Below are 24,714 nucleotides of genomic sequence, written 5' to 3'. Positions count from 1 at the left end.
GCCGGTTTCCCTTAAATTGAATCTGAAAATCAGCTGGGGTATTGACACTGCCAGAACCCTGGACAGGTAAGTTTCCTAATATTAAAAGTCAGCAGCTACAGTATTTGTAGCTGCTGACTTTAAATTTTTTCGTGGGGGGGATTGGCGGAACTCCTCTTCAAGGAATCTGTTTAGGAATTAGGTAGTTGCTAAGGAGCCAGTAGCAGTAACCAGTAAAATGCTGGTTAAGGGGCCAGCCTTAACCACCATGACTCATCTGCTGTCAGAGGGATTCCCCACTGACAGCAGAATGTAAACAAAAGAAGGCATTACATTTTTTTTTTTTTAAACAGCGTGGGGATTCCCCACAATCTACACCAGGCCCTTCAAGAGGTACTCCACATTTCTACACTCCCCGCAAAACAATACAAAAATAGGTTGTGCGACACTTATTGAATGCTGCCAAGTCCTACATTCCTCTACTTTAGAAGAAACAAACACCACCAACTATTGCAAGTTGGCTACGCAAAGTAGAGGATATAAACAAAATGGAAGACTTGATATTCACGGCTCAGAATAAGCAAGAAAAGCACTCCAAAACACAGAGGCTCTGGAATCTGTTTATTTTGTCTGATGAAGGGTTAGCTTTACTCAGATCATGAAACGCTCTCTAGTGTACGCTTAGTCTGCCCATCTACACCATTGGCATCCTTCCCCGTCTGGACACCCCTCCTCCCCTCCACCTTTTCCCTCCTCTTTTCACCGCCCCTCTTTTTCTATTTTATTTTCTTCCTCTATTTCTCTCTCTACTCTGATCTTTGGAAATACATAAAAAGACAAGGGGATTGGGTGGCCCAATGCCTCATCTTGTGATTACTAGTTTTATGTCTAGCGATAAGAAATGCAGAAACCTATATTAGACATACCTGTTAATTACATCTATGTGGGCTCTTGGTACCTCCGTATGCAGATTTAAATTGATGAAAAAATTGTATACTGTTTATTTGGAATTTCTCATTATTGCATTGTGTTGATGTTATGCCTGGGCTTTACCCTCCGTGAGCTTTAATAAAAAAGAATATTTGAAGAGAAAAGCTAAGTGAAAAGAAAGGGGGAGGATGGGGAAATTCATGTGGAACCAGACCCCCCAGCAGAGACTTGTCTGGGTGGTTGCACAGAAGGAAGGAGTAAAGTGGAAAGGAGGGAATTGAAGACTTTTGAGTTCTTATATTTGGATAAGTATTTCAATTCCTCCCAGCAGTCTGATCTTCCATGGTCTGGATATAATTCACCCTGGTGAACCTAATCTGCTAATATTTTGCCTTCCCTGCTTCTTCTCCCTCGAAATTTTTTTTTTCTGTTTTCACTATGTTTTCAAGGAACTTGGAATAGTCTACATTTGGACAAGCCTCCTTGTGTGTGGTATACATGTATCCCACCATGCCTGGGATATGTAGTGCCTAGTAATGTCTCAATAGTTTTATACATCTTTTTGACTGTGATTTTGTATAAGGCCTTATGATGTTGCTAAAAAATAAAATTATCTTTTTTAAAGCGGAGGTCCACCCTAAAGTGGACCTTCCGCTCATCGGAACCCTCCCCCCCTCCGGTGCCACAATCGGCACCTTTCAGGGGGGAGGGGGGTGCAGTTACCTGGATAATCCAGGTAACTGCACCCACTTCCGGGATAGCTCTCTGCGGAAAGGGGCGTAACTTCCCGCCCGCCCCTTCCCGCAAGTGCCCCGCTGCCTGCTGGGAAACACACAGATCCCAGAGGCAGCGGGGAGCGTCCTTATTGCGCAGCGCGATTCGCGCATGCGCAGTAGGGAACCGGGAAATGAAGCCGAAAGGCTCCATTTCCTGATTCCCATACCCAAGATGGCGGCGGCAGGACCCGACAGACGACCTAGAGATCGGCTTCGGGTGCCGACATCGCGGGCGCGCTGGACAGGTAAGTGTCACTATTTTAAAAGTCAGCAGCTGCAGTATTTATAGCTGCTGGCTTTTAAAAAAAAAAAAAAAAAAAACGCGGAGTCCCGGTGGACTCCCGTTTTAATACAGATTGATGTATATGTGCCTTTAAAGTCCATATTTCTGATTCCCAAAAACATTATAATTTTGGGATGTGGCACTGACTTATTGAGTGCCCATGGTACCACCCAGTGGGCACCACAGATACAAATTTAGCCCCCTGGTCCTAAACTAGGGCTATCATGTAAATTTAGGTTTTGGCTGGGCTATAGACATCTCAGACTGATTGTAGAGTTTATCTGATCTTTTCCTAATCTCAGTTAGGTTGTGCATTTCTCACTGTCGCCAGTAGGTGTCACCGGCCCTTCTGGGGCCTAAAAATCGTGAGGTGGTCCTTAGGCTGTTTTGCCTGTATGGAAGAAGCTAAGCCAAGCTGAGAAGATACAGGGAGGACCATTGCTGGATAGAGCCAGAATAAAGGCTCTCAGCAGGGCCTGGTGACTCGTTTGGAGGACCCGCCTACATCTAAAACCTGTTTGCAGTATCACTGGGTTGGCTTAAAGGTTCTGGTACTGTCAAGCTGTTCTTTTATGGATCCAAGGGGTCTGTAAGTGATCTTCAACTGGTATCGGAGACCCCTAATCCTCTCTCCTACTAACTTCTTCCAGGTCCTGCATTAAAGCTTTAAAAATATCAAAAGTGACTGGTGCCTAATTTCTGTTTCAAATTACACATTATAGCCATGGACTCAGCCCTGGGGTAAATACTAGCTCACTCACTGCCTCTGGAGGTCACACCCTGCCCCCAGGGGGGCGCTACACTTATTTATTGATGCCAAACTACAAGTTATAGTATATACTGTGTTCTTTTTAAATAGTATAAATAAATTATTTTCTGTACTTCTGAACTTTGCATTGCATTACTTTACTATTCATTTATCTATATTATCAACAACTAAATTCTAATATGAGGTTAATAGTGGTTGTTTGCAAGGCTAGCGCTACATGGCATTTTTTTAGTAGCTCAAACACACTACCAAAATTGCTAGAATCAATAAATAGGTTATGCAATTGGTGGCTAAAAGATGCAGGAAGGTACAGACAGATACAGAAATAAATAGCTCCTTATGATATACTCGTGTGGCATGCAGTAGTAATTAAACATGTGTAACTGCTACTTATTAGTATAGTATAGTGTTATATTAGTTATTAAAGTAGACTTAGTTTTACTTCTCTTCATCTTGCATTCCTTTTCAGTAAATCAGGGCATTTGTATAGATAAAGCAAAAATGAATGTTACCTGTTCCACCACATATACCCCATATTCTCCTTGCTGCTTTTGTAGAAATGGATGCATGTAATGCAGCCACGTTTTAAGATGGGGTTCCCGGTTACGATATGGAATAATTATGGCAATTTTCTGCAGAGCCTTACAAAGCTGAGGTATCGCTTTTCCTCCAAACTGCACATTTGGATTTTCTGAAATGGTATGTAAAAATGACATGTCCTCCTCCAGATTAATTAATATAGGACCTGTAAAACGATGGAGAAAAACACTTAAGTTAGTCTTAGAGTAGATTATTATATCCTGCAATGTTCCATTTAATATCTGAGAATCAGAGCCAAATCACCCATAACATGACATAAACAAGTGCCTAGGGCCTGGCTGGTGCCTGCAATCCTGGTCTCAGCAGGGTATAAAAAAGGTCTAATGCCCTGTACACACAATAGGATTTTCCAACAACAAAACTGGATTTTTTTCCGAAGGATCTTGGCTCAAACTTTTATTTCATACACACGGTCACACAAATGTTGTTGGAAATTCCAAACGTAAAGAACGCGGTGACGTACAACGAGCCGAGAAAAATTAAGTTCCATAGCCAGTGCGGCTTTTCTGCTTCATTTCAAGTATGCGTGGAATTTTGTGCGTCCGAATTGTGTACACATAATTGGAATTTCCGACAACGGATTTTGTTGTCGGAAAATTTGAGATCCAGATCTTAAATTTTGTTTGTCGGAAATTCAGACGGAAATGGAGCCTACACATGGTTGGAATTTCCGACAAGCTCCCATCGAACATTTGTTGTAGGAAATACAGACCGTGTGTACGCGGCATAACTGAGATCACTTTCCAAATTTTTATAGAAATTAGAGATTTTAGAGTGCTCTGCTCTGAGAACTTCCAAGTTCAGAGCCCTCAAAGTCCAGGCAGCAGAGTTGGGTGAACAGTTCATGCCAAGTAAAAGTTCGACCTGAACATTGCCTGTTCGCCCTTTCAGCGCACACCCAAATTTGCGGGTCGATTGGTGGGACGTTCACCCGTCGAGTGACTCACAATGCACTGCGTGCTGTACAGTGCATTCTAAAGCCCCATACACATGATCAGAAATTCTGCCAGCAAAAGTCGGATCTGAGCTTTTGGTCAGAAATTCTGACCGTGTGCATGCTCCATCTGACTTTTGCTGGCAAAATTCCAGCCAGCAAAAGATTGAGAGCAGGTTCTCTATTTTTTTGGTCGGAAAAAGTTCTGATTGGAAATTCTGATTTGTATGGACATCTGTGCAGGGACCCGCACAGATTTCTCTGAAATCGCTCCCGAAGTCAGACTGACAGGCGGGTATAAAATCAGCTGAATTTGCACGATTTCTAACCCGTAGTGTGAACCTAGGCTTATACACCAAAAAACAAATAGCAATCAGTGACAATTATTTTCTGCCAATGTTTGGAAAAGCTCAATAGACATGTGCATCCGTTTTCGTCCGAATGCATTTTCGTCCGAATTTCAGGTATTTTCGTTATCGTTTTGACAAACGATAATGAAAGCACAGAATCCGAAAAACAAAAGATCCGACATAAATAAATGCTTTATTTTCATTTTCGTTTTAACACAGTTTGATACAGATAGGAGATTCGACATGACTTAGGCCGCGTACACACGGGCGGATTGTCTGTCCAACTTAGTCCGCTGAACCGTGTTTCAGCGGACAATCCGCTCGTGTGTGGGCTTCAGCGGACTTTTTCAGCGGACTGTCTGACGAACAAAGTCTTACGGAATTTCCGTAATTTTGTCCGTTCAAACTTGGTTTTGTCCGTCCAAACTTGGTTTCAGCGGACAGTCCGCTCGTGTGTAGGCAAGTTGGACGGACTAAGTATGGCGCATGCTCAGAAAAGATTTACACGGCCGAAGGTTGCATTGCAGTGTATAGGACGTCGTTTTTCTAGTCCCGTCGTACGCGCTGTACACGTCATCACGCACGCTTTAAGCGGACTGTCTGCTCATCGTGTGTGGTCAAGTCCGTTCATTCAAATTTTGAGCGGACTGTCTGTCGGATTGTCTGACGAACTTAGTTGGGCAGACAATCCGCCCATGTGTACGCGGCCTAACAATAACAATCTGTGTCTATTGAACTTGTATCATAACAGTCCATTCATTCACACAGGGGCAACATGACTTCCAGCACGACTTTGGGAGGCAACTTGGACACGACTTGAGTGTGAATCACAGCGCGACTTACAACACGACTTTAATGTAAAAAAAAACGGTATGGGTTCCCCTTCAAGAGCATACCAGGCCCTTTGGGTCTGGTATGGATATTAAGGGAAACCCCACGCCCAAAAAAATGGCGTGGGGGTCCCCCTCAAAATCCATACCAGACCCTTATCAGAGCACGCAATCTGACAGGCTGCAGGAAAAGAGGGGAGGACGAGAGAGTTCCCCCCTCCTGAACCGTACCAGGCCACATTCTCTCAACATTGGGAGGGTGCTTTGAGGTAGCTCCTCAAAGCACCTTGTCCCCATGTTGATAAGGACAAGGGCCTCATCCCCACACAGGGTTGTGGGGGTCTGCGGGTGGGGGGCTTTTCGGAATCTGGAAGCCCCCTTTAAACAAGGGGACCCCCAGATCCCGCCCTCCCCCGTGTGAAATGGTAAGGGGGTACAAAAGTACCCCTACCATTTCATCAAAAAAGTGACAAAAAAGTGTTAAAAATGACAGGAGACGGTCTTGGACAATTCCTTTATTAAAGTATTCTTTCATCTTCTTTCTTCTGGTCTTCTTTTCTTCCATTCTTCATCCTTCGGTTTCTTCCTCCATTTTCTTCTTCATCTGATCCTCTTCTTCCTCCGGTGTTCTAGTCCTGCATCTTCCTCCATGGCGTCTCTTCTTGGTTCTCTGGCCGCTCCGCGCAATGAGAGGCTCCCGCTGTGTGACGCTTCTCTTATGATGCTTATATAACGGAACCGTGTGTCAGAGGGGGCGGGGTCACCAGGTGGCCCCGCCCTCCGTTATATAAGAAGTGTCAGAAGAAGAGAAGCATCACCCAGCGGGAGCCTCCCATTGCGCGGAGCGGGCCGAGAAGGAAGCAGGGAAGAAGGGACGCCATGGAGGAAGATACCGGACGAGAACACCGAAGCACGAAGAAGAGGATCAGAGGAAGGTGGAGGAAGAAACCGAAGGATGAAGGAAAGAAGAAGGAAGAAGACCAGAAGAAAGAAGATGAAAGAAGACTTTAATAAAGGAATTGTCAAAAACTGTCTCTTGTCATTTTTAACACTAACACTTTTGACACTTTTTTGGTCACACGGGGGGAGGCCGGGATCTGGGGGTCCGCTTCCAGATTCTGATAAGCCCCCTGCCAGCAGACCCCACAACCACCGGCCAGGGTTGTGGGGATGAGGCCCTTGTCCTCATCAACATGGAGACAAGGTGCTTTGGGGGGTACCCCAAAGCATCTTCCCAATGTTGAGGGCAGGTACGGTTAAGGAGAGGGGGGCGCTCTCTCCTCCCCCTCTTTTCCTGTGGCCTGCCAAGTTGCATGCTCGGATAAGGGTCTGGTATGGATTTTGAGGGGCCAAAGAAAATGGCGTGGGGTTTCCCTTAAAATCCATGCTAGACCTGAAGGGTTTGGTATGGTTTTGAGGGGGGCCCCATGCCATTTTTTTTGTCGTGGGGTTCCCCTTAATATCCATACCAGACCTGAAGGGCCTCATGCCTTTTTTCCTTTCTTCATTTTTTTTCTCTTAGCGCTAACATAACCTGTGTGCAAATAGCCTTAAAAAAAAAACAGAAGTGAGCCAGCGCAAAAAAAAAAAAAGTCGAGTTGAGAGGTGCGCCTGTTCAACTTATGCAAATGAATCTACGTGGCTTGACATTTACTAAGATTTTGCCAGCGCAGTAAACCAAAGCACTTGAATGTGTGCAAATGCCGCTTGCGCATGCGCAGTGCATAAATTGACCTCGCGCAGTTCCAAGTGTATTTGCAGGCGCAGCAGGCTTGCTCAGAGAAAGTAACTTTCCCATTCTATTTTGGGCATATTTGTTACTTGGACAGTTACAACTATACTTCCTCATATCACCCACATCACCCCCATAAAATTATCACTTCCAGCTTCTATTAATTCTGAGTTGAATAATGCGTGCGCCATGTCTATAGCGGCGCACCAATCGCCGCCTGCCATGCGCAGGCATGTTAATAGTAAATGGGGAATTGTGCTGTGTTACTGGCGCAAATGCTTTGTGAATACGAAAACAGCCATCGGAGTGCGCCGCAACTCATGTTGCAAACCGTTTGTAAATCAGCCCCTATGTGTTTTAATGGAGCACTATTGGCAGACTCTCTTTGCTTTCCAAAATACTGGAATAGTACAAAGTGCCAGACAATACTTTTCTACACACGCTGAAGAGCAGCGCTCACTGAGATAATTCTAAATACTAAAATATGATAGATCTGTCTATCATGCTTCCTAGCCCTTTGGATGGAGTATGCGATTAAAGATGCTAATCTTCCCTCTAGCCCCAACAGGGCGGAGGAAAAGGCATCTTCAGTCACATATACAGGGGCTGAGCTGTGAGAAGCAGCTGCACCACCAATTGGTTCCAATGACTCTTCCTAGCTTGCCACTTCTGGTATTTCAGGAGAAGATGACAGTGTGGAGTTCCAAGCGCCTAGGAGTGAAGTTTTAGGTACCTTTTTTAGGTTTTTGTGATGTCCTTTTTGGCAGGCATAGTTCTAAGCACAAAGCAGAGGTACTACTTAAATGCACCAATCACTGAACAATAGTCTGATAGTATAATGCCGCTAATAAAAGTTCAGCCTAGCACTGGGAAAAATGTCCTTTCCTCTATTGGTAATGCCCATTTGCAGCCCTTACATGCCTCACCACTCCTGTGTCCCGAGTGATCCGCCAGCTTGCTCCTCCTCGCTATCCAGCTGAGGAGAGACTGCTCTTGAATAAAGTCTCCACCCTGCATTTGCCTGGGCCCTGCCCCCTCCACCGTACACCTGCCCCCCCTTTCGTTTGAATTTTAAAACGCAGGCGGCCTTCGGGTCCTGCAGACCAATCACAAGGGGTGGAGGGAGGCAGAACCCAACAATGACGCAGAGCAGGAGGAAACAGGGACCTCCGCACCCCCCGTGGGGGGGTATGTAAGGGGAGCAGCAACATCTGTTGAAATCCCAAGGATACCTCCAGCAGAGCTCTTCAGAGCACATCTTCACTTGTGACCAACACCTTAGACACTGGCGTAAAAATGGAGGTACTCCTGGTAGGAGGAGGGGTTATATAGGGAGTGAACTTCCTGAATTGGATGTGCCAGTGTCTATCACCGGAAGGTGCCTGTATATCCATATAGTTACTACTCCGTCGCTGTGTCCCATGATGTACAATAAATAAATCTCTAATCTCGTCCCAGTGAACTACATTGTGGCCTCATCATACAGACTGTCTCCCCAAGCCCGAAAATGTCATTTTTTGGGCTTTATAAATGCAATTATTGCTGCAGCAGCTTTTATACACAGTACAGATGTGCTACTTTACAAGTGGACTAAGGGGACCACGCAGGCACTATAGTGAAAGTAATTTTTAATTTGTATACTGTGACATTGGGGTGATTAGCTCAATTGGTAGATGCATTTTTTAGTCCACATCAGTCAGGCGTGTATGGTTAAGGGCCTGGTAGCCCACGTTTATTAGAAGAAAACAAAATATTAGTCCATCCAGTAATCCCACGCAGGGGTCCAAGCTTAAATTAAATACAGCAAAATCAGAACGAAAATGCTAGCCCACCTGGCTACTCTTCAGCAGTACTGCTGCTATAGGTACTTGCCCCGTCCAACAAACTGCTTGGACGCACACAGCTTCCAACCCTTCGACACACAGCACACGGCTCCTTGGACGCACACAGCTTCAAGTCCAGCACACAGCTTTGGACGTGCACAGCTTCAAGCAGCAAGCTGCTCACACACCACCATCCTACACAAATCCCCTCGTTATATGGGCTGTGTGCAGCTGGGCACACACCCTGCTCGCTAGCCTCAAGACCCGGACACAGGGTTGGAGATCCCGTCCCACCCATAACTCTCAGGGATCTCCAAACTACAGAATCCCATCTGGAGCTAGCAAAACCTGGAGAAAACTGACAGAGCAGTTTTCTCCATTTAAACTCTACACTCTGTAGTCCTGCAGTCCGCAGATATGCAAACTCTGTCTCTCCTTTACCTCTAATTTCATAGGGACAGAGCCTCGCTCTGTCACAATACTTTCACTTTAAGCATAAATAAATCACTGCACATTTAAAAATTAGATAACAAAAGGAAAAAGCCGTAAACATACATAAATACTTGTCATGGTTATGCAGTGATCTTCCTGTTTGCTTACCTCCCCTCATGTGTTCAGACTAAGAGGCCAGCCACTTCCACCTGGTGGTTTTTATAACCTCTCCTCTAAGCATGGCTCCACCCCAGGCCCTATCAGGGAACCTTATATTAACCTGTGCACTGCAAGCCAACAGTGCTGATCAACCATTGTGTATTCCTTTGTGTGTTTAGCTTCCTGTTACCTGCCGTGTGCTCTTCTGTTGTTCCGTTACTGACTTTGGCGTGTCTTTGACTATCCCCGTTTGCCTGTGATCCTGACCTTTTGGCGTGTCCCTGACTATTCCTGTCTGCTTGTGGCCCGACCTTGGCTTTGTCCCTCACCATCCCTATCCTCCTGTTGCCTACTGTGGGTGCGAGCTGGGGGACCCTGGGGGTCGCGACCTGGAGCCAGTTGCAGCCAAGTCCATCCTCACCACTCGAGGCTCTGGTGAACACCTGCTGGCTCTTAGACTCCGCGCCCCAGGGAATCTTACACTCTAATCCCAGTGGGACCTGTCTCCCGTCCGCAGCAGTCAGCCGTAGGATCCACAACCTTGCGGTGCACTCCTGATCCCTACGGTGTGCATCGTCACCTCGCCTCAAGGTGACCTGACAATACTATAAATAAATAAATTCCCCACGAATATGTTTTTTACGACGAAACGTATGTCAGGTGGCAGACGTGCTGACGTCATCGCGATACAGCGTAGGTTGGACGGGTGACTGCATGCCGGCCGGCATTTTTTATGGGATTTTTACTGCTTTCTATGTAAGTGTATTTCTTAACTTTTATTAAATTTGTTATATGGAATTATGCTATGGTGAGTCTTCTTTCCATTTCCCTGGGATTCCGAGTACTGCCTTTCTGCTTTACGTGCTGCTGTTGATGGTCCCGGCCTGTTTTATTTAATAAGGGAGCCTACTGTGATCAAGGTCTGAGGAGGTGTGGAAATTGACTATGGGCATGAAACCGCTTGCCTTTTGGTAAGCGCATGTTTTGTGTGGTGGTGGTCACGATCCTTGGTGTTTTTTGGTTGCACAGAAGATTGAACACTTTTTATTTTTTATTTATTTTTACATTATTATTAAACTCATTATTACCACCATTTTTTTTATTATCACTAATATATATTTTTAAAAAAATTATTTTTATTGCTACTATTAACTTAATATTTTTTATTTTTTTATGAATTCTTATGAATTTTTATTTTTTATCAATTTAGGTATTTATTAAGTTCTCACTGGACTATTTTTAATTTATTGGACTTTTTTATCACTTCACTGGGATTTTTCGAATTTCATTATTAACACTTGTTATTTATAATTCTTTTTATAAATTATATTATGTTTCATTTATTAGAGGGGTAGATCAACTTTTCTCACTATTATTGCAATCAATTAATTAATCACTCATAGGTGTTTATATTTAATTTATTTATAGTATTTATGTATTGTGACAGAGCGAGGCTCTGTCCCTATGAAATTAGAGGTAAAGGAGACACAGAGTTTGCATATCTGCGGACTGCAGGACTACAGAGTGTAGAGTTTAAATGGAGAAAACTGCTCTGTCAGTTTTCTCCAGGTTTTGCTAGCTCCAGATGGGATTCTGTAGTTTGGAGATCCCTGAGAGTTATGGGTGGGACAGGATCTCCAACCCTGTGTCCGGGTCTTGAGGCTAGCGAGCAGGGTGTGTGCCCAGCTGCACACAGCCCATATAACGAGGGGATTTGTGTAGGATGGTGGTGTGTGAGCAGCTTGCTGCTTGAAGCTGTGCATGTCCAAAGCTGTGTGAAGGACTTGAAGCTGTGTGCGTCCAAGGAGCCGTGTGCTGTGTGTCGAAGGGGTGGAAGCTGTGTGCGTCCAAGCAGTTTGTTGGACGGGGCAAGTACCTATAGCAGCAGTACTGCTGAAGAGTAGCCAGGTGGGCTAACATTTTCGTTCTGATTTTGCTGTATTTAATTTAAGCTTGGACCCCTGCGTGGGATTACTGGATGGACTAATATTTTGTTTTCTTCTAATAAACGTGGGCTACCAGGCCCTTAACCATACACGCCTGACTGATGTGGACTAAAAAATGCATCTACCAATTGAGCTAATCACCCCAATGTCACAGTATGTGCGCGACATTTTCCTTTTGTTATCTTATTGTGTTTATGTGCAGCGATTTTTAGTTGTACTAGTGTAGATTTAGGGCCGGTTCACACTGCGACGCGAGGCGAGGCGACACGGCTCGCCTCGCCTCGCTCCCGCAAGTCGCCCCCATTCAGTACTATGGAACCGTTCTGAGAGGAGCGACTCGAGTCGCTCCGACTCAGAAAAAAGGTTCCTGTACTACTTCGGGGCGACTTCGGGGGCGACTTGCATTGACTTCTATGCAGAAGTCCTCTGCAAGTCGCCGCTGAGCTCCCCGCAAGTCGCGGCGAGGTAAGTCGGAGACGCCTCGCCGCGGCTCGCTGTGTGAACCGGCCCTTAGGTTTAGCGCGGTATTTATTTTTCTTTTTGATACATTTAAAAATTCAATTTCTTACAAACTTTTTTTCTTTGATACATATCCCCCAGGGCAGTACCCAGACCCCCATAATTACTTGCATATAAGCTTTCAATGAGGTTCCTTATTCGGTACTGAACTTTCCCGATAATCGAAAGTTCTGGTGCGGACCGAACAGGGTGTTGTTCAGCCCATCCCCAATGTTAATATAAACCAAATTATTTTCATACTCCAGTGAAACATGTTTCTTTATTTGTATTATTTTTTACAGTATCCCATAAAAGTGAATACATCCCTCACATTTTTGTAAATGTTTTATTATATATTTTCATGTGACAACCCTGAAGAAATGACACTTTGCTAAAATGTAAAGTAGTGAGTTTACAGCTTGTATAACAGTGTAAATTTGCTGTCCCCTCAAAATAACTCAACACACAGCCAGTGGCGTAACTAGAAATCACAGGGCTCCATAGCAAAATGTTGTGTATGCCCCCCCCCCCACCTCACCCTAACCCAGGGGCAGATCAAGAGTCTAGTCTCAGGAGGGGCACTGCAGGAAAACAAGTTTTTTTCTGGGCAACTTATCAGGGCAATGGCTGATGTTGGCTCATCATTCATCACAGTACCATGGTTGTTATGGCATCAGGATGATTGAAACACATTATTTGTATTATTAAATAGTTATAGAAAATTAAATAGTTCAACTCACCACAATGCAGAATCAGTGGGAGTCCCGAGTGTGTCACTTGCCCCCGTCGCCTGTCACCAGATGCAGATTGTCACTTGCCATGTCACCTGCCACAAGTTGCAGATTATCACTTGCCACGTCACCTGCCACACGTTGTGGATTGTCACTTGCCACACGTTGCAAATTGTCCATTTGCCATGTCACCTGCCACCCATTGCAGATTGTGCACTTGCCACGTCACCTGCAACCCTTGGGGAATGGGGATTGTCACTTCCTGTGTCTCAGTCTGAATCAGGTAGCAGAGAGATGATGTAATCTCTCCGCTGCCTGCACAGTGAGTGAGGGCGGAACTGCCAGGATGCAGGGCCACTGTAGGTGTTTTTTTGGAGTTTGCCTGATGTGTTTTCATGGATATGGTCCAGAATAACATACACCTCACAATTTGAAGTATTGATAATTCTCCAAGGAGCATGACAGCAAATTTGCGAGTTAAATCGGTAATTAGGGATGAGCCGAACACCCCCTCGGTTTGCAACAGAACTTGCGAACAGGTAAAAAATGTTTTCGAACATGTGAACACCGTTAAAGTCTATGGGACGCGAACATGAAAAATCAAAAGTGCTGATTTTAAAGGCTTATATGCCAGTTATTATCATAAAAAGTGTTTGGGGACCCGGGTCCTGCCCCAGGGGACATGTATCAATGCAAAAAAAAAAAGTTTTAAAAACTGCCATTTTTTTGGGAGCAGTGATTTTATTAATGCTTAAAGTGAAACAATAAAAATGAAATACCGTATATACTCGAGTATAAGCCGAGATTTTCAGCCTCTTTTTTGAGGCTGAAAGTGCCCCCCTCGGCTTATACTCGAGTCATCGCTGTCTGCCCGCTCGATCAGCGTGTCGAGCAGACAGACAGCGGCCATTCTATTCAAAAGCCGCGCCTCCGGCTCCGCCTTCGCCTGTGATAGGCGGAACACTGAATTTCCCAGCAGCCTGTGTTCCGCCTATCACGGACATCGTATCATCCTCGTACTACGGACGAGGATGATACGACGTCTGTGATAGGCGGAACACAGGCTGCTGGGAAATTCAGTGTTCCGCCTATCACAGGCGAAGGCGGCGGCGCAGCTTTTGAACTTTACAATGGCCGCCGACGAAGAGGGCACGGGACGGAGGCAAGGGAAGGCACGGCACGGGACGGGACGGGACGGCGGCGGCAAGGCACGGCACGACACGGGACGGATGCAAGGAGGCAAGTCACGGCACGGGACGGAGGCAAGGAGGCAAGGCACGGGACGGAGGCTCGGGACAAAGGTAGGCTGGACACACACACACACACACACACACACACACACACAGGGATGGATGGATGGATGGAGACACACACAGGGATGGATGGATGGATGGATGGAGACACACACACACACAGGGATGGATGGATGGATGGATGGAGACACACACACACAGGGATGGATGGATGGATGGATGGAGACACACACACACAGGGATGGATGGATGGATGGACACACACACACACAGGGATGGATGGACGGACACACAGGGATGGACGGACACACAGGGATGGACGGACACACAGGGATGGACGGAAACACACACAGGGATGGACAGGCATGTCTCACCCTCGGCTTATACACGAGTCAATAAGTTTGCCAGTTTTTTTGGGGGTAAATTGGGGGCCTCGGCTTATATTCGGGTCGGCCTATACTCGAGTATATACGGTATTCCTTTAAATATCATGCCTGGGGGGGTGTCTATGGTATGGCTGTAAATTGACACAGTTTTCCTGTGTTGAGAACAATACTACAGCAAAATGACATTTCTAAAGGAAAAAAGTAAATTAACCACTTCCCACCTACCTGGTCAATGTGTGTGTGTGTATATATATATATATATATATAATATACGGCTGGGTGGGCACTCTCTCCTGAGTGGACGTTTAGGAACGTCCTTCAGAAGGATGGAGATCACGTTTACTTCCCCGGCGAGATCCTGATGCGCTTGCGTCACCCGTACAGGGCACATCTCCGATTGGCAGGAGGGCTCTGTGATTGGCCCTCCTAATCCCACGATGTTAGTGTTCACCTGCACACATCTGTACATGGTCATTTGCGTACATATGTCCGTGATCTCACAAACCAATTATTATACACTTGACAGAATTGTTTTACCAAAAACATGTAGCAGAATACATTTTGGCTTAAATTTATTGATAAAATTAGATTTTATTGGATTTCCTTTAAGATAGAAAGAAGAAAATATTGTTTTTCAAAATCTGCTCTCCTTTCGCTTATATCGCAAAAAAAATAAAAAACGGAGTAGTGAATAAATACCCCCAAAATAAAGCGGTATTTGTGAGAACAAAATGATAAAAATTTCATTTGGGTAGAGTGTAGCATGACCGCGCAATTGTCATTGAAAGTGCGAGAGCACTAAAAGCTGAAAAATGGTCTGGGAAAAAAGGGGGTGAAAGTGCCTTATATTGAAGTGGTTAAAACTGCTTGTGGCTGTAATGTATTGTCATGGCATGGGTCCCCCCCCTGTCCATTACCAGGCCCTTTGGGTCTGGTATGGATATTAAGGGGAACTCCGCATCCAAATGTAAAAAAATATATATACTATATACTATATACACACACATACATATACATATATATATACACACACACACACACACACACACACACTATACAGCCTGCCCTATATACTCTGCAGAAAATTGGTCCTTAGGTGTTGGTGGTACCAGAACACTGTAAGCCCTCACAGTTTATCTTGTTGAGTGCAGGAACGGGCCCTGCTGTTAATTATATCAAGAATTTTAATTACAGAAAAATTGGGCTTTTGGTGATGGTGGTGGTGGTGCCACAACACTACACGGCCCTCACAGTTATGCCCTGTACAGTTATTTCTGACGGATTTTGGCCCAAACTTATCTTGCATACACACGGTCGCACAAAGTTGTCGGAAAATCTGATTGTACAGAATGAGGTGACGTACAACAGGACTATAAAGAGGCCAGTAGCCAATAGCTTTCGTCTCGTAATTTATTCTGAGCATGTGTGGCACTTTGTGCGTCAGAATTGTCTACACATGATTGGAATTTAAACAATCGGATTTTGTTGTCGGAAAATTTTAGAACAAGATCTCAAACTTTGTGTGTCGGAAATTCTGACAGAAAAAGTCCGAGCCCACACAGAATCAGAATTTCCGAAAACACAGTCCAATCTCCCATTTTCCGTCGGAAAGTCCGACCGTAAGTACAGGGCATTACTCTTGTTGGGTGCCCTGCTGTGAAATATTAGTTCAAAAATTGTAATTACATGCCCCTGTTAAACAGGGGCAGAAAAATTAGGCCTTGTGTGGTGGTGGCGGTGCCAAAACACTGTAACCCCTGACAGGTTGGGCGTAGGAATGGGCCCTGCTGTGAAATATTAGATCAAAAATAGTAATTACATGCCCCTGTTAAACAGGGGCAGAGAAATTGGGCCTTGGGTGGTGGTGGTGGTGCCAAAACACTGTAACCCCTTACAGATACTCATGTTGGGTGCAGGAAAGGGCCCTGCTGTTAAATATTAGATCAAAAATTGTAATTACATGCCCCTGTTAAACAGAGGCAGAAAAATTGGACCTTAGGCGGTGGTGCCCTAAACCAAAAATATTGTTGGAAGTTAGCATCATCAAGATTGAGGAGGGATAGGATTGTCACTCAGCATAAGAAGTCTTCAAGGGATGCCATATGCATAGAAAATTCAATCAGTTACATCAGCATCAGGTGCTTGATAGCTGCTGATCCAAGACTGATTAATTTTTATGAATATGAGCCTATCAGCGGAGTCTGTGGACAGGCACACTCTGATACGTTACAAACCCTCCAGGAGCACTGAATGTGTGTTCAGAAAGAAAGCTGGATGCAGGAAAGGCCAGTAGCTCAATTGCATATTGAGCAAGTTCTGGCCAGTGGTCCATCCTCAAGACCCAGTAACCCAGTTGATGCTCTGTTGGAAAGGTCTCCAAGTCTGCTCTTGCCTCTAAATATTCCTACACCATGTAATGCAGACGCTGGCGATGGTTGCTGAACTGATCAGACCTTGGTGCTGAGGACTTAAAAATTGTCTAAAGGCATCTGTCAGGCGGCCACCTTCTCCACCACTCTTCCTGAATAAAGCCTCAGCAACACATTGGGGGTTATTTACTAAAGGCAAATCCACTTAGCACTGCAAGTGCACTTGAAAGTGCTCTGAAAGTGCACTTGGAAGTAAAGTCACTGTAGATCCGAGGGGGATACACAAGGAAAATAAAAAACAGCATTTTAGCTTGCATGATAAAATCAGCAGAGATTCACCTCATTTCAGACCTACCCCTTAGATTTAGAGCGACTGCACTTCCAAGTGCACTTTCAGTGCACTTGCAGTGCAAAATGGATTTACCTTTTGTAAATAACCCCCATTGTCCAGCACCAGGAAAATGTAACTTCCTGGGGTCTGGAAATGCATTGCACAAACCTTTCTTCAAGGCCTCCTGAAGATGTTTCATCCCCTGCTCCCTCTGCGAAGGCAGGGTGAGTTCTGCAACCTTACCCTTGTAACGTGGATTAAGAAGGGTTGCCAGCCAGTAATGATCCCTCTCCTTGATATCACAAATCCTAGGGTCCTTTTGCAGGTTATACAGAATCAGGGAGGCCATGCAGTGTAAGTTTGAAGAGGCATTCAATTCTGAGTCCTCTGAGTCATTAAGGATCCCATGATCCATAACAACCTCCTCCCAGCCACGTACAACTCTTTGGGTTTCTGGGGACTGAAAACCATTCCTTGAAGACTGCTGCTGAGTGTTATCCTCCACGTCCATGCTGACACAATCCTCCTCCTCTTCTTCCTGTGTATTTTGGCAGGCCCACAGGAATACTATCTGGATAAAGTGGGCCTTGAGAGGTAAGGCATTCCTCCTCTTCCTCTCGCGGTTCTGCTTCAACTGCCCTGTTCATTATTTCACAAAGTGCGTACTCCAACAGGAAGACAAGTGGAACTGTGTATACATTGTTGCTGCTCACCATCCTCGTGGCCTCCTCAAATGATGTCAGGATAGTGCATGCATCCTTGATCAGTAGCCACTGGTGTGGGCAAAAAGCAGCCAAGCTCCCCTGCCTCTGTCCTGGTGCCATACTCACACAGGTACTCATTGATGGCCCTCTGCTGTGTGTGCAGCCGCTGCAGCATTGCCAATGTTGACTTCCACCTGGTAGGCACGTCACAAAGGAGGCAGTTAGTGGGCAGGTTTCATTCCCTTTGAATGTCAGCCAGCCAAGCACTTCATTGTATGACTAGCGGAAATGACCACAGACTTTTCTGACCTGCCTCATGAGATACTGTAAGCTTGGGTACCTGCTCAAGAACCGTTGCACCACCAAATTCAGGACTTGTGGCAAACATGGAACATGGTTCAAGTGTCCCTGTCGGAGAGTGGAGAGAAGGTTGGTGCCATTGTCGCATATAACCATTCCTGGCTGAAGCTGACATGGCGTCAACCACCTCTCAGGCTGCCCCTGCAGAGCTGACAGAATCTCTGTCCCAGTGTGGCTCCTGTCCCCTAAGCAGACCAATTCAAGCACCGCATGGCATCTTTTTGCCAGACTGCTTGCGTAGCCCTTTGAACGCTTACAGAGCACCGCTGGTTCAGAGGACAAATCTGAGGAGGGAACGGAGGAGAGAGCTGTGGCAAAATCACGTTGTGGCAGAACAAGCTCCAACAATACTCAACCCTGTCCTGCATCCTTCCCAGCTGCCAGCAGAGTCACCCAGTGCGCCGTAAAGGAAAGGTAACGTCCCTACCCATGCCTGTTGGACCATGAGTCAGCAGTAATATGCACCTTACTACTGACCGCCCTGTCCAACAAGGCCAAAATATTGCCTTCCACATGCCGGTAGAGCCGGAATGGGCTTCCGTGAAAAGAAATGGCATTTTGGAACCTGACACTGAGGTGCCGCACATCCCACAAATTCACGAAAGGGGGCAGAGTCTACAAACTGAAAAGGCAGCAGTTGCAGTGCTAGCAATTTGGCCAAGCTAGCATTCAGATGCTGAGCATGTGGATGGCAGGGACCGCATTTCTTTTTATGGTTCAGCAACTGGGGTATGTAAATTTGCCTGCTAAAATCAGATGGTGGTGGACTGCAAGCAGACTGGCTGCAAGTACTTGGGGCACCTATTGCTATATCTTTATCCTCTCAGTGCAGGTTTTTTAAAGGACTGGAGGTATAGTGGGGTTGGAAATCCCAGATGAGGAGCAAGGAGAAGTCCGCTTTTTTTCCTTTGATGTGGGTCTTTCAAGTGCTGTTGCCAATGGACTGCATGGCAGGTTGTCATATGTCTGGTTAAGCATGTGGGGCCCAAGTGACTGCTGCTCTGGCCACGCTTGATCCACTTCAGATATAGGTTGCAAACAGCAACGGTGCGATCTGCTGCACATGTGACGAAAAAGGCCCATACCAAGGAACTTTCAGCAGTCAGCAGAGAGTCAGCAGCACTCTGCACCTGCGGAGCTCTGCGGTGTGATGCAATTAGGTGGCTGCCCTTAGGCTGCTCCCTAGAGGACATCATGCCTCCTTGGAGTTGTGCCTCCTCCTCCTCCTCTCTTCTATCAGGCACCCAAGTAGAGTCATTGACCTCCCTCCTCGTCACTGGAGCAAACTCTGCAGTATGCTGTAGCTGGGGGAACATGACTGTCAGTTTTCTGTCCTTCTTGGGCACCCCCTCTCTCTATGCACACATTAGTCCCTTCCTCAACCTGGGAACAAACATTGGAGCCTTCAAATCACTGCGCATCCTCCAGCAGCATGTACCTGCCACTGGGGTCGAATAATTCTGGGGAGTCCTGTGTGCATGATAGTGGGGCTATGGAAGGAGTGACTGTGGACAAGGAGCCGGAGGAATAGGCTGCTTTTGCCGCTGCATCGGAATGCAAACTACTCTGAGCCAGGATTACAGAGTTTGAGGAGGATGAGGACAACTTTGTTATCCACTATATAAAATATTGTATACTGTGTACACCACCAGAAAAGTGTTAGCAACTGTACTACGGCTGCATTGTATTGTGTACTGTGTACACCATTAGAAAAGTAGTAGAAACATTATACCACAGAATGCACTGTAGATATAGGCTACACTGGATGAAGAGTGTATATATATATATATATATATATATATATATATATATATATATATATATATATATATATATATAGAAAGGCCAGTATGGTGGCCTGAAATTATGGGTGGAGCCCGGTGGTATATAAGCAGCCGTTCGCCCATCCTTCCTCGTCGGTTCCAGTGCGCGATACCTGATACGCCAGATATCAAGGGCCGACTATCCAGACCAGACGCAGTGAGCCTGTTCGTCAGCTCCCGCGTTATTCGTCTCCAATTTTTTGACAAACCGTCTCTCATCCATCAGCATCCGTAGGTTTTCGCCGTCGGAGTGTCGTTGTACCCGTCGAATTTGTCGCTACGCCTCGGGCCGGCTGTCGCAGGTAGGGCTTCGGCACCCTCTTTTCATTATGTTTTCGATGTACCGTCATCATGCTTATACTCACGAGCCGCTCGGTCCTTTCATATCGAATGTTTTCGGTGGCCTCGTACGCATGTCACTATGTTCTACTTTCGATGTAGTCGTTATCATCGTTCGACACGTTCGATTTCGCCACGTCAGGCGATTCATTCGCAGGTACGGCAGTCGAAACCGGTCGACTGCCCGAGCATTTCTATTTGTAGCGGTCGAATCGTTCGACTCACAGCCGACTGCTTGTTACGACAAGGCAAACAGTCCGCACGTTTTGCTTGGTCTACTCCAGTTCGAATATGTCTCTTCATTCATGCAATTGTGTTATGTGTCTCATTTTTATCTCGTTTCATTCATTTCAGTCCCAGTCATTTCTACTGTTTCAAAAATCATTTCTGTCACTAGTCGCGCTCCGGCGCGAATCCTGTCGCACCTCCGGTGCACCGATTCGCTTTGAAGTGCCCCAGGGTTCGGCCTCATTTCTGTACATGCTCCAGAGACTGAATCACTCGCAGGATCACGCACGGTCCCCGGTTCTTGTCTTTGTCATGGCATACCATTTCTGTCACTTATTACGCTCCAAATCGAGTCTTGTCGCATTCCTCTATGCACCGATTCGTCCTGGTGCGCCCAGCTGCTACGCCTCATTTCGGTACATGCTCCAGAGACGGATTCTCTTATAAACCTACAGATCAGTCCTTGAATCCTGTCTCTGTCATGGGACATCATTTCTGTCACTTATTACACTCCAATTCGAATCCTGTCGCATATTGTTATGCACCGATTCATTCTGGTGTGCCCAGCTGCTACGCCTCATTTCAGTACATGCGCCAGAGACGGATTCTTTGTTGCTACCATCAGTCCAGTCGTTGATTCCTGTCTCTGTCATGGGATATCATTTCTGTCACTTATTACGCTCCGATTCGAATCTTGTTGCATTTATTGGATGCACCGATTCGTCCCGGTGTGCCCAGCTGCTACGCCTCATTTCAGTACATGCTCCAAAGACAGGATTCATCTGTTAGGTGCATGGGCTCGTCTTCTGATTCCAGTCTTTGTCATGGGTTTCATTTCATTTCACCTATCACGTTCCGGTACGAATAAATCACATTTACGATCCAATTCGTCCCGGCGTGCCCCAGGATTGGCCTCATTTCAGTACATGCTCCAGTTTCCGTTTCGTGCTCGGTCGCAAGTCTGTGGCATGGCGATTCGGATCTCTGTCATGGCAGATTTACTCATTTCACGGTCACGTATCGCTTCCCGCTTCTAGTCCAGTTGATTCTTCAATGTTGGATTCCTATCGGGGGGCCCTTGCTCGTCAGCCTCATTTCACGAAAAAAAAAAAAAAAAGAAGAGGGGGGAAAATATATATATAATAAAGGGGGTAGGGGGAAGAGAAGAGAAATTTCATCTGTTTCTTTCATTGGTGTCATTTTCATCTCATGTCTGAAGTCTCACCTCCACTGTTAGCTAGCCTTCATCAGGTGCGAGTCTCAAACAAAAAACTTCACCTTCATCTCCTCAGGTCAGTCGAGTTCAGTAGGTCCAGCCTGCACCTGGTCGGACGGTGCCTCCTTCGGTAAGCATAAATCATCTAGGGGGAAAACGCCCTTCAGCAAAGCATCCTTCCTTAAAACAGGTATTTCTGTAGGAGTCTCCAACCAGTTATAATCCATGTCACCCCTTGTAGGTCCGTATTAGGAGAAAACCCGGATCAGAGGGCGTAGCCTCATCAGACCCACGTTCTGTTACCATGTCCCAGGCTGACAGCGAGGACCTCACGGCTCCATTGTCCCCATCCGTTTCAGAAAATGGCAGTCAAAGGGCCTTCAGAGCATGGACCATTCCCAGGCTGACAGCCGAGCTGAGACGCAGGGGCGTCCCCTTTCCAGCAACAGCCAGAAAGGCAGAGCTTTTCCGGCTCCTGTTTCCTCCCCCCGCGGTGGTGGAGGCTTCGGCTCAGCAGGCCTCATTGGGCTCCATCGCCTCCTCTATCTCGCAGCTCCACACCCTGGTGTCGTCCCTCACAACCTCGATGTCTGATCTACAGGGCCGAGTGGCCCTCCTCGAGACCCACCCCTCTGTTTCTCCGCCAGTGACAGCATCCCAGCCAGTTGTTAGTCTTCCCGCAGGTATCTCCGGAGGTGCACCAATAGTGTACCCATCTCATTTGGTGTCAGCAAACATCAGAAAAGACATATTAGAGGGCAAGGACGTCAATTTGGCTTCTCTTCTGATCTCGATTCACGAGCTGGCAGAGAATAAGGCGTATACTTGGGGGGACGTATCAGTGGTCCTCAAGGCCAAGGATCCCAGACTAGACAGGAAACTCTCTATCACCGAGTTTTCCCTGGCCTTCGGCATGATGAGGGACATCATTTGCTCAGCCTCCCCTGGCAGAAGGGAGGAGCTAGATCGGTACCTCCATGTGGTAGTTGACCTGGGGTACAAGTACGGCGGGTTTTCATTCTATGACTATCACCGCTCCTTCTCCGCTAGAGCAGCTGCCAGGCTCTCCCAGTTCCAGACCCCTACGGACTGGAGCACCATGGACACCGAACTGTTTTGCCGCCACTTCGCGGGGCTACGGTCCCCTCTGTGTGCAATATGCCAGTCAGCAACACATACTGCGGCCTGGTGCGCTACCTCAGTGGCAGCCTCTCCCTTCGACGGTCCATCTACCTCGGGTACCGCTCAGGGCCTGCAAGCACCAGCTCGCCCGCCACAGACCGATAAGCTAGGGCGCCCAGTTAAGACCATGGGCGGTGCTCCGATCTGCAATAACTACAACAGCGGGTCGTGTAACTTCAGTCAGTGTAGGCTGCTCCATGTGTGCACCCAGTGCCATAGAGCTCACCCCCGGCTCATGTGTGAGGTCAAGCAGCTCAAAAGGTCCTGACTGAGCCGGCTCAATGTCGCATGGCTTAGTGTCTACCTTTCCAGTCACCCTACCCCCTCACTGTCCACCTTCCTCGTCCAGGGCTTCACAGAAGGTTTTCACACTGGACTTGTCTCTCTCCCTCACTTCACGCATGAATGCCAGAACCTACGGTCAGCAGCCACGGATGAACAAGCCATCGACCAACTGCTGCAATCTGAGCTAGATCAGGACTTTGTCATCGGCCCTTTTGAACAGCCCCCTTTCAGCACCTGGCGAGTCAGCCCTATTGGGCTTGTCAAGGGCAAGTTCTCTAATAAACTCAGATTGGTTTATGATTTGTCAGCGCCTCATTCCTCCACGGTTCCCAGCCTCAATTCTCTTATTCCCTCTGAGGAATTCTCCCTTAAATATGCATCAGTAGACATGGCCATCCAGGCCATTCTTAAAACAGGCACAGGTACCTGGCTTTCCAAGGCCGACATCTCTAACGCTTTTAAACTTCTTCCCATCCATCCGTCCCTCTGGTGCTGGCATGGAATCAAGTGGAGGCAGCGGTACTACTTTGCCAATAAACTCACGTTCGGGTCCAAAAGTAGTCCTTGGCTCTTCGACACCTTCGCGCAGGCTCTTGCTTGGATCTTGTTACATATAGCCCAGTGTCAGGAAGTCATTCATTATCTGGATGACTTCCTGCTGATAGAGCCACCCGGCTCTCCTCCACGAGATCTGGGTAAGTTGAGGGTAGTCTTCAATAATCTTAATGTCCCCATCGCCGAGCACAAGGTGGAGGGTCCGTCGCAGGCTATCACCTTCCTCGGGGTCAGCCTAGACACCAACACTATGCAGGCCAGCCTTCCCCCGGATAAACTGACCCGCATCAGGACGGTCCTGAGGGACTTCACTCATGCCAGAACTTGTACCAAGAGACAACTTCAGTCCCTTCTTGGTATGCTTAATTTTGCTATGCGCATCATCCCCCAGGGGCGCTCGTTCGTGTCACGCCTGTTAGCCTTGTTATCCCACTCTCAGGACCCGGAGCAAGTACTCAGCCTGGATTCCGCGGCTATGGCAGACCTAGCCATGTGGGAGGAATTCTTATCTTCTTGGAACGGAGTGTCCCTGTTCGTCCCCTCCGTGTCCGCCCTTTCACCTCGGGTGGTGACCGACGCGGCGGCCTCCACGGGCTTTGCGGCGATCTTTGGCAACCTCTGGCTCGCAGCCCCCTGGCCTCCACAGATACTGGCTATTCCTGGCTTCACTGAGACGTCCTCCCTGTTTGAGCTATATCCCATTGTAGCCGCTGCACACACCTGGGGCCGCAGCTGGTCGGGCCAGACGGTGGTCTTTTCTACAGATAACCTGGCCACTGCGGAGATTGTTAATAAAGGCAGGTCCAGGTCTCTACAGATTATGTCCTTCCTGCGGCGACTGACCCAGCTCTCATTATTGTTTCAGTTCAACCTTCATTGTTCCTTTGTTCCCGGCAAATTTAATCAGGCAG

General features: G+C 46.9%; 1 protein-coding gene across 2 annotated transcripts in view; it reads right to left on the bottom strand.

The window, feature by feature from the left end:
* The window catches only part of LOC143974694 (beta-1,4-galactosyltransferase 1-like), a 336,266-nt gene that overhangs the window by 180,040 nt on the left and 131,512 nt on the right, over positions 1-24,714 (bottom strand). For both annotated transcript variants that reach the window (XM_077476323.1, XM_077476324.1), the window contains exon 3: positions 3,250-3,482. In XM_077476323.1, coding sequence (XP_077332449.1) covers positions 3,250-3,482 — 233 coding nt within the window. The remainder of the gene's footprint in view (positions 1-3,249; positions 3,483-24,714) is intronic.

The sequence above is a fragment of the Lithobates pipiens genome, unplaced genomic scaffold (genome assembly GCF_037356315.1).
Source record: "Lithobates pipiens isolate NorthernLeopardFrog02 unplaced genomic scaffold, aLitPip1_a1.2 Scaffold_13, whole genome shotgun sequence".
NCBI lineage: Eukaryota > Metazoa > Chordata > Amphibia > Anura > Ranidae > Lithobates > Lithobates pipiens.
The sequence above is the reverse complement of the archived record's forward strand: the minus strand, read 5'-3'. Positions and strand labels throughout refer to the sequence as shown.